The sequence below is a fragment of the Phyllostomus discolor genome, chromosome 9 (genome assembly GCF_004126475.2).
Source record: "Phyllostomus discolor isolate MPI-MPIP mPhyDis1 chromosome 9, mPhyDis1.pri.v3, whole genome shotgun sequence".
NCBI lineage: Eukaryota > Metazoa > Chordata > Mammalia > Chiroptera > Phyllostomidae > Phyllostomus > Phyllostomus discolor.
The window spans coordinates 98,778,320-98,791,107 of NC_040911.2; the positions used below are offsets into that span (position 1 = coordinate 98,778,320).

The 12,788-nt window shown below is 53.1% G+C and overlaps 1 protein-coding gene across 1 annotated transcript in view; it reads right to left on the minus strand.

Annotated features, from left to right (window-relative positions):
• The window catches only part of ATP9A (ATPase phospholipid transporting 9A (putative)), a 104,537-nt gene extending 99,404 nt beyond the window's left edge, over window positions 1–5,133 (minus strand). The window contains exon 1 of the mRNA XM_028524224.2: window positions 4,983–5,133. Within this exon, the coding sequence (XP_028380025.1) occupies window positions 4,983–5,050 (68 nt within the window). The 5' untranslated portion in view covers window positions 5,051–5,133. The remainder of the gene's footprint in view (window positions 1–4,982) is intronic.
• Between the last annotated feature and the right edge of the window lie 7,655 nt (window positions 5,134–12,788).

Sequence of the window (12,788 nt, forward strand, 5' to 3'; positions counted from 1 at the left end):
CCTCCCTTCCCCACCTCTAAAAAAACAAATAAAATCTTTATTTAAAAAAAATAAGCTACGATGGGTCTCACAAAGAAAACACATGTGTGTGTCTAATGCGCTTCCTTCCAGCGTGAGTGGAGTGTTGTTACCGTTAATGCATCAACCACACACATCACATACGGCACCTTTAAACACGAATATGCCTCAAACGAGGTTCTGTATTGATCAGGTGACAAGAGTGCTGTGGGCCCGGGCTCGCGGGCACCTGACCCCGCACCTTCCCCAGGAGCAATAACTCACCAGTCGTTCGTTCAAGGGGGCAGGGACTTCAGAGAACGTAACGGCTGTGACTGACGAGGGTCAGCCGTGCTCTGTGCCTAACATGACCTCCGTCGTACCCAAAGAGAAAGGGCACTGTGGTCCCACAAATTAGTCGTAATGGCTTCAATGAAGAGAGTTCAGACTTTAAAGTTAAACGTGCACACCTGCAAGAAGAACTCCTCACAGTGGCATTATGGTTCTTAATCCCCATAGACAGTGACATTCAGGCCCTGGCTGGTGTGGCTCAGTAGACTGAGAACCAGCCTGTGAACCAAAAGGTCACCAGTTCGATTCCCAGTCAGGGCACGTGCCTGGGCTGCATGTCAGGTCCCCAGTTGAGGGTGTGCAAGAGGCAATAAACCAACGTATCTCTTGCACATCGATGTTTCTCTCCCTGTCCTTCTCCCTCCCTCGCCCTTTCTCTAGAAATAAATAAAATCTTTTAAAGAGAAAAAAGAAAAATGCTTCATTAAAAAAAAATAAAGACCTAGAAGGAAGAAGAGATGTCATCCAACACAAGAGCACACTGAGAGAAGGACAATTTCTGATGCGCTCCAGGGGCTCATACACTACCGCAGAGGCACTCTGACAGGGGAGGAAACTGAGGCACAGAGGCAACGAGGCACTGGCCTGGAGTTACACAAGCAGGAAAACGGCAAGGCTGGTACATCAACCTAAGTCTGCGCGGCCCTGGAATCCAAATGCTTACCCACAGAGCGAGGAGCCCGCATCTGCTGCTGAGGCTTTAAAACTGTAAGTTAACTATGTTCTCACCTTTATTCTCACTGCATTTTTCTAGAGGCGAAATACCTCCCCTGCCACTTCCCGCTTCTCCCTCCTGCGTCACCGGGCAGGAGGACAATGCGCTGCTACTGGAGGAGAGGTGACACACACACACCGAGCAGACGGGCACTGGAGACGCGGAGCTGGTGGAATGCCCTCCAGCTGCCGTGCCGGCTGCTCCAGCACATCCTCCCGGCCCCTCGCCCGAGTCCTTCCCGCTTCCTGCCATGCGTTCTTGGCCCCCAATAACCACCTCATCTTCCTTGGCCTCAGTTCCCTTAGCAGTGAAACAAGGATTTAAAAAACAACAACAACAAAAAACCCAACATCCAAGGGGCCACTCTGTAGCACGAGAGAACACTAGTTCAGAGCAAAACGCTACAGATCCTACATAAATATCTGTGTTCTGCCTCCGTGGTCAGGGTATATGAGTCAGGCAGCATTCCTGATTCAATCCTGCACCCTGGAGCCTTGAGGGGCCGTGCTGCGCCCACCAGGCGGGGGGCCCCCAGCCGCCCCGGCGGGATGGGAACCCTGGTGGGAGCATCCCTTCTCCCAGCCTGCAGGACACACCCCTCCGCATGAGCTTCCCCTTCCTGCTACGGCAAGCTACCACAGTTACCTCTCCGGCAGCTCTGGGGGCCGGGAGTCTACCCCAGTGTTGTGGGGCTCAAGTCAAGGTGTGGGCAGGACCGGTCCCTTCCCTGACTGTTCTGGACGCCCCTGCGCTGCCACACTCAGGGCCTCACCTCCACCCCCAAGCCAGCAGCTGGGTGTCTTCCAGCTCCGAGACTTACTCTCCTGCCCCGTGCAAGGACGCTTGTGATTATGCCGGGCCCACCCGAGTCATCCAGGATACTCCCCCATCCCGGTGTCAACTTCACACTGGGGAAGTCCCCTAGGCCGTGCAAGGTAACATATTCACAGGTCACACGTGGACATTCTGGGTGGGGGGAGGGCAGGATGCCCCCCAGTAGATACAAAGGTGTATTGAGTGCTTAGCGTTCTAAACTGGACATAAATTGAGCCTCCAAACCACCCCCCAAGGTATACGGAATTGTCACTCCCACTTTACAGATGAAAAACCTGAGACCCAGGGAGGTTAAAATAATGCTCCAAGTCATGCAGCTAGTAAGGGGCGGAGCCTGGGCTTGAACCCACCTCCTCCATTCCCAAACCCTCACTTTTAGCAACCAATCTCTGGAGTTTCACCAAGAAGGAGGGAACCCCCTTCAGCCGAAAGCAAAGCACTCGGTGTTGGACAATGGATCCCAGCAACATGGGGCAAACGTCTTGTTTCCTGACCAAACGATGGCGACAGTTTCCTCAACGGCAGGATGTGGGACTTTCTCAAAGAGAAGGGGTGCCGGGCTACACGGGACTCCTCCGGCAAGTCAACGTCGCCTCTTGGCACCGTGACATGACTCACACCAGGGGACACTGCCTCCTTGGACTTGTGGCACCCATGGTTTTCGGGTTTTACCACAAAACCCACCAACCACCCTACCGCTTAGAGCCATCAGGGGAAATCAGCGGACAGATGCAAACCCCGCCCCTCGAAGTGACTGGCTAGCTGGGCGACATCCAGCCGAGTATGTGACATCCCTGAACCTTGGTTTTCTTGTCTGCAAAGTGGGGAGATTAATTCCCAGAACGCGCACAGTTGTTGACGAGGATTAAAACAGAGCCGTCGAACCTCAACTGCCGCGCCGAGAGCCTGACCCGCTGTATATAAATGTCTTCTTCCTTTAGCTCACCTCCCCCCAGTGGACTGCAGGAAGCCTCACCACCCCTGTTCTGCAAAGTGTTTCCATGCGCCAAGATTCCCACCTGGGTTCGGCTACTTGCAAAGCTGTTTACTACATGCAAGAACACATCTGCCAGTGCCTGGCTCTCTGATACAGGACTTGAACCTGAATCTGTGTCACTCGTAGGAAATAAATTAATTCCAAAGTGACGAGTTCTAAAGGGGGTGTGACCCTCCATCCCAATACCAAACAGAAACCCTTTTGTTTTTTGGTTTTGTTTTCTTTTGTTTTGAACTGTCTGTACCACTCTCTCTGGATCCTCACATTGACAGGGCCTGTTTCTTTCTTGGTAACTACCCCTTTTAAATAATTATTTGCATTTTTCTCTCATGCACTGACTCAGAGGTTCTCAACTGAGACTGCAATTAAAATCGTCTGGGAGCTTTGAGAGAATGCAACGCTGATAGCTACCTAGGTCCCATCCCCGAGTCTCATATCCGAGGTCTAACCCGGGGCTGGAATGACAGCTGGTTCGGCTCCCCGGGCGGTTCCAGCACAGACAGGCTCAGGACGCCAGCACCTGTCGGGCAGGTCTTAGTCAATTCATCTTGGGATCTCCAGGCAGGGACCTGTGCTCGGTGCGCCTTTCACAATTGTCTGCAGTATGAATTAATAACTAACCACTGAGCACATAAATTAAAATATTTACTCAGGGTGTATTTTGCATGCAGGCACCACACCAGGCACAGTGCTCACGTCATCCTTCTCCAGCCCGGAGTGGTCAGGATTAACACACAAAACAGGGAAGGCAGGGGTGGAGGGCCGACCGTCCTTGGGTCAGACCATCCTAAATTCCATCTCCCTTTTGCAGCATCTTCCCGGCAACCCTTAATCACCTCGCAGGGCGCTCTCCTCCTGTTACACCATTGGGGCCTCACCGCAAGAGGCAAGGAAAGCAGGGACAAAGACCCCACAAAATGGCAGCTGACAGCATTTCTCCCCCCCACCCCCACCCCCACGCACACCTGAAGAAGCCACCCCAGGCGTCCCCTCTCCCCTCCCCCGGCACCCGGCAACTGACGCCGCAATTAGCGGCGGCCACAGGGAAGCGCCAGATAAGACAGGATGCCAAAGGCGAGGGCGCAGCCCCCGCCCAGCTGCCGTTCTCAGCTTTGGGGGCGCCTGGGCCTCACCTGGGCGGCCTGGCGGAATGCACCCCCAAGAACTCTGACGGGCGGGTCTGGGCAGGGGACTGGAAATCTGCATTTTAACCTAGTTCCCCTCCCCCCTCGGTAAATCTGTCGCAGTTGGTGCCACAGTCCCTCAAAACCTCAACAGGTCATTGCCATCCTCGGAATAGGAAGACGGAAGGGCGCAATACATGTACCCGTCCCCTCTCCAAGTGAGGGAAACCCAGGCCTAGGCTGCCCTGGGTCTGTCACTGCCAGAAAGCCGCAGCAGGTGGCAACCCTGCCTGCCAGGGGCTCGTTCTCTCAAATTGTGGGGAGCCGAGAAGGTGGGGGGTCTCAATTCGGCCAGTTAGAGCCCCTCCCGCCCTCCTGCAGCTGCTAGCTCGGGTCCACCCAGGGCCGGGAGCTGAGGGCAGCCGTTTTAGGGCTGAAACCTGGAGGCGCTGATCCGGGACCCCGGTGGGGGGAGGGGGGGGCCGCAGAAGACCCTGAGACCCCACCGCAATAAGCCGAGCACATGCAGGAGTCCGAGGATTGTTCCACGCGCGGAGCACGGTTTGGTAGTGACCACATCATAATCACAACGACGAGGAGAAATCAACAAACGAAATGGCCAAAAGGTACGACTGATCCCAGTTCCGTGCGACTGTAAACAGCGCCGGGCGGGCCCGGATTCTCGGGGTTTCTCAAGGAAGGTGGACAGGGGCACGAGGCAGCGGGGCGCTTAGGCCCAAAAGGACAGGATCGCGCGGGGCACCCGGCCCAGGGTAGAGCTGAGAGGAGCCAGCTCCCGGCCCGCCGCCCGCCCCGCGCCTCCCCAGCCCGGCCGCGGGCTCATGGCGCCCGGCGCGGCCAAGCTGTCAGGCCCGGCCAGGCTCCGGCCCGAGCGCCAGGCTCCGGCCCGAGCGCCAGGCTCCGGCCGCGCGCCGACAAAGAGGTGACCCCGGTCCCCGCTCACCCGGCACGGGGCCTGCTGTCCATCCGCTTCTTCTGGCGCACCGGCTGCAGCGGGATGTTGTCCGTCATGTCGCCGGCACCGCCCGCCTTGCCTGCCGCGCCCCCAGCGCCGCCTGGGCCGCCGCCCGGTCCGGCCTCCGCGCCGCCGCCCGCCGGCGCCGCGCTGCCCCGAGGGAGGAGGCGGCGGCAGCGGGCGGGCCGGGACCGCTGCGAGGGGGCGAGCTCGCGAGCGCCGGGCCACGCGCGGAGCCGCCCGCGCGGCCCGACCGATGGACACGGGCGCACCATGGACCTGAGCTCCGCGCTGCGCCCGCTCGCCCCGCGCCAGCCACGGGGGGCGGCTGGCTGGGTCCGCGCCGCCGCAGTGTCCCCGCCCCCGGCCCGCGCCGCGCGCCCCCCACACGCGCCCACCCGGCCACGCGCCCCCCGCCCACGCCCCGCCGTGCGCGCACGCGCCCGGCCACCGCCCGCCCACCGGCCTCCTACAGTCGCCAGCACACATGCAGCCCCCCACCACGCTCACCCCGTCGCGTCACATACATTGTCTCACATGCTCACTCTCGCACTAGCGGGCGTTCACATGCAGGCGCTGCACACGCTCTTATTCTTACCTGCTCACCGTCTGACTCTCACAATCACACACACCTGCACACGTCCCCCATTGGTCATGCATCTCATGTACCCCCCATCTCATGCCTCACACGCACAAGTGTGTCCCCCAGAATCACAGTCGCACAGGAGCACACCCTACCTGACTCCACTGGCCCACCATCCTTCACCATCACCGACTGCCACTCTCCCGCCTGGATCCCCAGGACTCGTAATCACATGTGCACACACCCAAACCTGCACACACTTCCTCAGACGCCTCCGGGGCTCACACGTGTGCCCTCTCAGTCCCCCGGACATTCAACCACACGAATTCACGTCTCCCCACCCCCAGCTCCTTCACCCAGGCCCTCAGCCACACTGGCTCACGCATTCTCCCAGGGTCCTGGCCTGCACCAGCTTTCCAAGGGCCTGGCAAAATTTTGCGAACAGAAAGAAAATGAAGAGTGGTGAAAAGAGAGGGGAGAGTTCCCTATGTAATTAAAGCACCTCTGAATGGGGTGCCTTTATATATGAACCAACTGCAACTGAAGTAACCTTTTAAGTAGTTACACCTGTGTATTTCATGCGACGGTCTGGTGCCTTTTCATTAGTTTGCTACAAATAAGGGAGGAGCCACCAAAAATATCTGTGTCTGGGGTCCTGAGTGACAGAAGGAGGTGCTGGAAGGATCCCAAACCAAAAAGTGTGACTTATCTTGTGTTCCAATTTAAGTTCCTCGAGAAGAAAAGTGTGTTATTAGAAGTTGCTGCATCGCACATTTGAAGGGAAAATAGCATTCTTTGGCTAACAGATGTGGTTTGCTTTGCCTTTCGCTTTCTCTCTGCATCTAAGGCTGCAATCGACATGGTGCATGGCACACAGTGGGTGCACAGTGGGCACACAGTGGGCACTCAGTAGATGCTTGTGTGTAAGAAATGGTAACACCTTGGTCCCCAACCATGGATCAGAGTAGGCCCCACCCTGCACCAGCCCCTCTGAAACCCTACCCACCTCAGACCAGCTGATGACCCTCTTCTCCACCCCACCACCACACCCAGTGACAGAAAAGAACAAGGAGATGGTGATCCTTTAACCCAGTGCCCCTCCCCCACCCAGCTGGGGTTCGAGAACGGCGAGCTATGTTTTTATCAAGCACCTAAAACACACACAGAGTGCCACACCCAATCCTCTCAGCTTTGCCAGGTAAATCTAAATAACCGTGCCCATTTTACAGGTGAGGAACCAGGGGCTCAGAGCGCCCAGCACAAAGTCACGTGGTGAGGATCAGGCTGGCCTTTCAGGCTCCTGAAAGCAGGAAAAATGGCCCCCATGACCAATCAAACCCGTGATTATGACACTCCAGGCACCTACTAATCCAAGTTCCCGGTATCTTCAAGTTCCCAGAAGCCCTCATGGAGCACATGTGTGTCCACCGTGACCGGACTGGGCCCTCATTTCCTAGAATATGAGTGATAATTGTGGCATCCTGGTCTGGGATCCTCTTCACTACTGGGCCTCGGTTTCCTCATCTGTAAAATGGACTCACTGGGTTGTTGGAAGGATTACATGAGTTAATCATACAGGAAGCAGAGTGTGGGGGTCATTATTTCAGGGTTGTTTGAAGAATTCAGAGCAGTCATGAGAACAGAGACAGCACTTAATACAATGCACGCCGTGTCATAAATACTCATCAAAGTGTAGCAATTCCTCCTCCTACTATTACCATGGATAGCATTTCACCCAAAATAAAACAGGAACACCATAGCATTATCAAGCGGATGTCTCTGAACCAAAAGAATAATAGTTCTTTTAAAGATCATTAAATAGGCTAGTTTTTCATAGTTTTCCGCTTACAGAAAACTTGAGCAGGCAGTACAGAGAGCTCTGTATACCCTGCCCGTTTCCACCCCCGCCCCCGACTCAGCCATCCCCCTTACTGCTGGGCTGGCCAAAAAGTTCATTTAGTTTTTTCCATATGATGGCTCTAGTGGTGCTTAGTTGTCTTTAACTTCATTTGAAACAATTGTGTTAGACTGTATTGTGACAGCTGTCTCATCCACGTGCATTTAAAAACTTATCATAATTGGTGACTTTTTGTGCAGCCATTTTAATACTGAAGATGAAACACACAACATTTTGGGTATATTACGCTTTATTATTTCAAGGAAGGTAAAAATGTACCTGCACCACCAAAAAAGATTTGTGCATTGTGTGGAGAAGGTGCTGTGACTGAAGGAACATGTCAACTGTGATTTATGAAGTCTCTTGGTTACTACTGACATTTTGGCGAAATAATTCTTCACTGTGGGGCTGTCTTATGCATTGGGAGATGTTGAGCAGCACCCCTGGCCTCTACCCACTAGAAGCCAATAGCAGGAGATAGCTGACATACTCAAAATATCCAAATCAATGAAGTTATTGGTGAAAATGAAAAATGTATATTTTATTTTATGGAAAAAAATCCATACGGACTTTTTTGACCAACCCAATATTAACATCATGCATTAGTATGTACAGCCAGCTGAATTTTTTAATGTTCCTTCTTCTTGTTTTGTCTATACTTCCTCCTTTTTCTCTAGTAAACATGTATCACATGATGTAAACATGTATCACTTTTACAATGATGCTTTTATTGAATACATTTTTATCTTATTTTTTAAAAAGATTTCATTTTTCCCCTGGCTGGTGTAGCTCAGTGGATAGAGCGCAGGCTGTGAACCAAAGTGTCGCAGGTTTGAGTCCCAGTCAGGGTACATGCCTGGGTTGCAGGCCACATTGATTTTTCTCTTTCTCTCTATCTCCCTCCCTTCCCTCTTTAAACATAAATAAATAAAGTCTTTAAAAAAAAGATTTTATTTCTTTTTAGAGAGAGGGAAAAGGAGAGAGAAAGAGAGGGAGAGAAACATCATCGTGAGAGAGAAACAACAGCTGCCTCTTGTGCATGCACAGAACCCGCCACCCAAGACCAGGAATCAAACCGGTGACCTTTCGCTTTGTAGAACGATGCCCAACCAGCTGAGCCACACTGGTCCGGGCTTTAATACACTCTTTAAAGACCAAAAGAGCCCCCTGTTGATCTCCAAAAGTTAATAACATTTTCATATAAAGATAGGGATGATTTTTATTGCCTTGGCATTCTCCAAGTTTTCTTCAAAGCACTTTTACAGTCATTGGAGAAGACACTGTTTAAGACTCCCTTTCAGCAAGGCGATCCCGCAGGATGAGGAGCACTCAGAGGCTTTCATCTCATCTCGGGAGAGCCCCAGACGCTTGCGTGAGAGCGGAGGGAGGCCCGCGGGGCCCCCACAAGCAGCGCCGGGGTTCAGGAGAGGAGGAGCACAGGGGCAGCGATGGGATGAGAGGTAATATTGGGTCCTACTCAGTGGGGGGGGCGCACAGCGCCCCTCTTTCCGGCCCAGACCTGCCTTCTCCCCATGGTGCTGAGAACCGTCACCTCAGGGCTCTGCTCTCTGAGGAGTAACCCCTTCCAGTGGCCCAGGCAGCCCTCACTGTCCATCAGCCCTGCGTGCAGTAAGCTGCCGACTCCTAGGTACCCGGGGCGGAAAGGGCCCTAAGAGGCAAACCAACACGGTCCAGAAATCAGAGAAACTGAGGCCCACAGACGCTGCCCAGCCTTGCCCACCGACGGCAGACCCAGGCCATTCTCTAGTATGAGACTCTGTCCAGCCCACCCCTCAGCCTCATTCTCACAGATGTGCACGCGGGCTGCTCCTGCCAACCGAGTGCTGGAGGACCAGACGTCGTGGGCACTTAGCTGGGACGACACGGACGCAGGGACATTGGGAACTCAACTAAAAAAAAAAAATGTTTTGGGAAAACTCGGGCTGGGCCAAGAAGCAATGAAGTCCTTCTGGCATCTAGAATCTTCTCTCTGAATGAATGCTCCAGGTGGTCCCCAGAGCCCTACTTGGTCCCCTGCTGACACGTGGGCTGAATGTTTCTCCATCGTGCAGCCACCCGGTGTTAGCCGCACTCCTGGCCTCCACCCGCTGAGATGCCAGCAGCAGGCCCCACCCCCTCCCCAGTCGTGACAACCACAGACGACTTCAGATGTTGCAAAACCATTCCCGGAGGGCCAGATTGTCCCTGGCGGAGACCCACTGGGCTAGACTGTGATGTAAGGTAGCTTTCAAATCCTTCCTAAGGCTGAGCCTCTAACACTAATCTCATTCCCCGCCCCTCTTTTTTGGAAAAAAAAGAACTTGTGGGAGAGCAGGACCCACAAACTGGCATTGGTCCGATCAAGACAGCATAAAGTATATCAAACAAGGTGGAGTCACTCCTGTCAACCAAGACGGCTGCCAGTCAGCCATGACACTTTGGTTCAAGAGGGAAACCACCTAAGTCAGAGCAGACGCATCTGGCAAGGAGACACAGCTAAGCTGTCTGCACCTGCGAGCAGAAGAGCCACATCTGCAGAGCGGGACCACCCGCAGACAGGTTCCTGGGGAGACGCCACACCCACCTGCCATCGGGGGTGTCAAGCACAACAGCCGTGTACCGCCCTCGGGTGCCTGGGCACATCTCCCACTTGGCATCGGGTGCTAAGATGCTTATCAAGAGACCCAGAAGGGTGGAGTGAGCCGCTCTCAAGGGTATAACTGAGGCAGCTCCAGACCACTGCGGAGACAGCTGAGCCCCACACCCCGGGGGGCTGCTCCACGCCACGCTGATCTCCCTTGGCACCGGCCGCCAGAGGCTGTGCCCCGCTGGCTGCCCACCTGGCTCCGGAGGTCCTTCCTTGTAAGACAGTGACCACTCCCTTCTCCACCACGGCCTCTTCCAGGCCTGCAGACGGACACTCTGGGCCTCGAGTGCCTTGTCCCCATTGATTGCTGTGTGTGTGTGTGTGTGTGTGTGTGTGTGTGAGATATTTCTCTTAGGCTGTTAGAGTGTGAGCAAGATGTTAATGTGTGTTCATGTTCCACTCCGAGTGAACCTGCCTTCAATAAAAGCTGAGTGAACAGCACGGTTACTGCGTGAGTGAGACTCTGGTCTATTCCTCGGTGCTGGGCGCTCAGTGGGCAGCCAGCCGAGCAGCTGCCCAGCTGGCGTACAGGAAAGACTGCACCACAAGTCTAGGCTCGTGACCCTCCTTAAGTTAAGAGCACTCCACAGCAACAGGCTCCTCCAAAAGGACCCTAGGGAGCGTAGGGGAAATTCCACAGAACGTTCACTCGCATAACCTTCACGGAGAAACTTCAGTGTTCCTGAGGCTCTGGGAGGTCCATTAACAAGACAGACACAGTCCCTGCTTCCCGGTGGCCAGGGCTCTAGGTTATACATGACCTTGAGAAGGGCAAGGAGGAGGACTGGGTGAGTCCTCCTCTCTTCCAGGTCCCCTGTGCCCTTCCATGTCTCAGAGGCACAAAGGATTCTTAGCCATAGAAACGCAAATGAATCCCATCCCTGGGGAGGCATGGGATTCTTGCCCTGTGGATGCTGACTGTGGTTTGGGTCTATTTGTAAATTCCCTTCCACATTCCTCATTGCCTAAAATTCGGGAGTTCTTTCCATTCTTGCCTGAATCTGCTGTCAGTCTGTTAAAATCTTTGACACATGTTCATTTTACATTTGTAGGATTCGTGATGTTCCCTCTTTAAACTGTTGTGTGTTAACAGGGTAGAAAGGAAAGAAACAAGTAAACATTTTAGAGTGTGGAGTGTCGTGTGGATAACAAAACAGGATAATGTGAAAGGGATGTTTGTGAATCACCCTAGCGAGCTAGAAAGAAAAAGTCGGCATCCCTGAGCAGTCCTCTCCTATTTTTCACCCCCCCCCAATGCCAATGTTTTCTAAAAAACAATTTCGCTGGCCCATGGAATCCCACCCATTAGCACTTTTAAATTCCATTCATTTCTTCTTCTTCTCCCCTCACTGTGGCCTTCGCCACAGGAGAGGTTGCAGATGACGACGGAGCCCAAGGCTTTACTCGGGACATTTAAGGAGGTCAGTGGAGAGGACTTCTCCTTTCAGGATGGCCTGAGAGCCATCAGGGCAGTCGGCAAGCGGGAGGGAAAACCACCCCACAAAACCCCTCCAAACAGACAAGCAACAAAGCTTCTCCGAGATCAGGGACAGCCGTGGCTTTGCCAGCGGCTGATATGGAAGCTCATTGGCGTCACTGCTTTTTATTTATTTTTTAATATAGTTTATTAATTATGCTATTACAGTTGTCCCATTACCCCCTTCATTCCCCTCCACCCTGCACACCCTCTCCCACCCACATTCCCCCCTTTAGTTCATGTCCATGTGTCGTAAGTTCTTCAGCTTCTACATTTCCCATACTATTCTTACCCTCCCCCTGTCTATTTTCTCCCTACCACCTATGTGACTTATTCTCTGTACCTTTTCCCCCTCTCTCCTCCTCCCACTCCCCTGTGGCTAACCCTCCGTGTGTTCTCCATTTCTGTGGCTCTGTTCCTGTTCTAGTTGTGTGCTTAGTTTCTTTTTGTTTTTGTTGTAGGTGTGGTTGTTAATAATTGTGAGTTTGCTGTCATTTTACTATACATGTTTTTTTAGGGCTGGAAAGAAGTAGTCCAAGTCATGAAAGGCAAGGACCTCCATCCCAGATTGCTCTATCCAGCAAAGCTTTCATGTAGAAGGGAAGGGCAGATAAAGCACTTCCCAGATAAGGTCACGTTCAAGGAGTTCACCATCACCAAGCCCTTATTTTATGAAATGTTAAAGGGACTTACCTAAGAAAAAGAAGATTAAAAAAAAAACATGTATAGTAAAATGACGGCTTCACCGCTTTTCATTTGAAGACCACCAGCTATCCCATCAGGATAAAACCAGCCTTCTTGCCCTTTGTTTCAGGCCTTGGTGTTTAGAACGCTAGTATTCCTTTCAGTGTACTTCCGCTTTGCTTAAAACAATAGGCAGTTTACAAAGGCTTGGAGTGCAGCCGAGAGCAAACACAAGAGGAGAAAGGGAAGTCATTTGGGGGGTTCCTCCTCCTCCAGGCAAGTCCACTTTCAAATCGACTTCAGATTTTAAAAGGCAGAACTTGAAGCTTTTGTTGTTGTTGTTGTGGTTTTTAAACACATTGGCAAGGTCTTATCTTACTATCTTCATACTGAAGTGTGCTTCTGAGAGGCCAATGTATTTCCTGCCTGCTTTTAGCCTGGTTTCCTAATGCTCCGTCTCCCTTTTGGTATTTAGAAAGAGTTGGACTTGGTGACAGCAAAGCGAT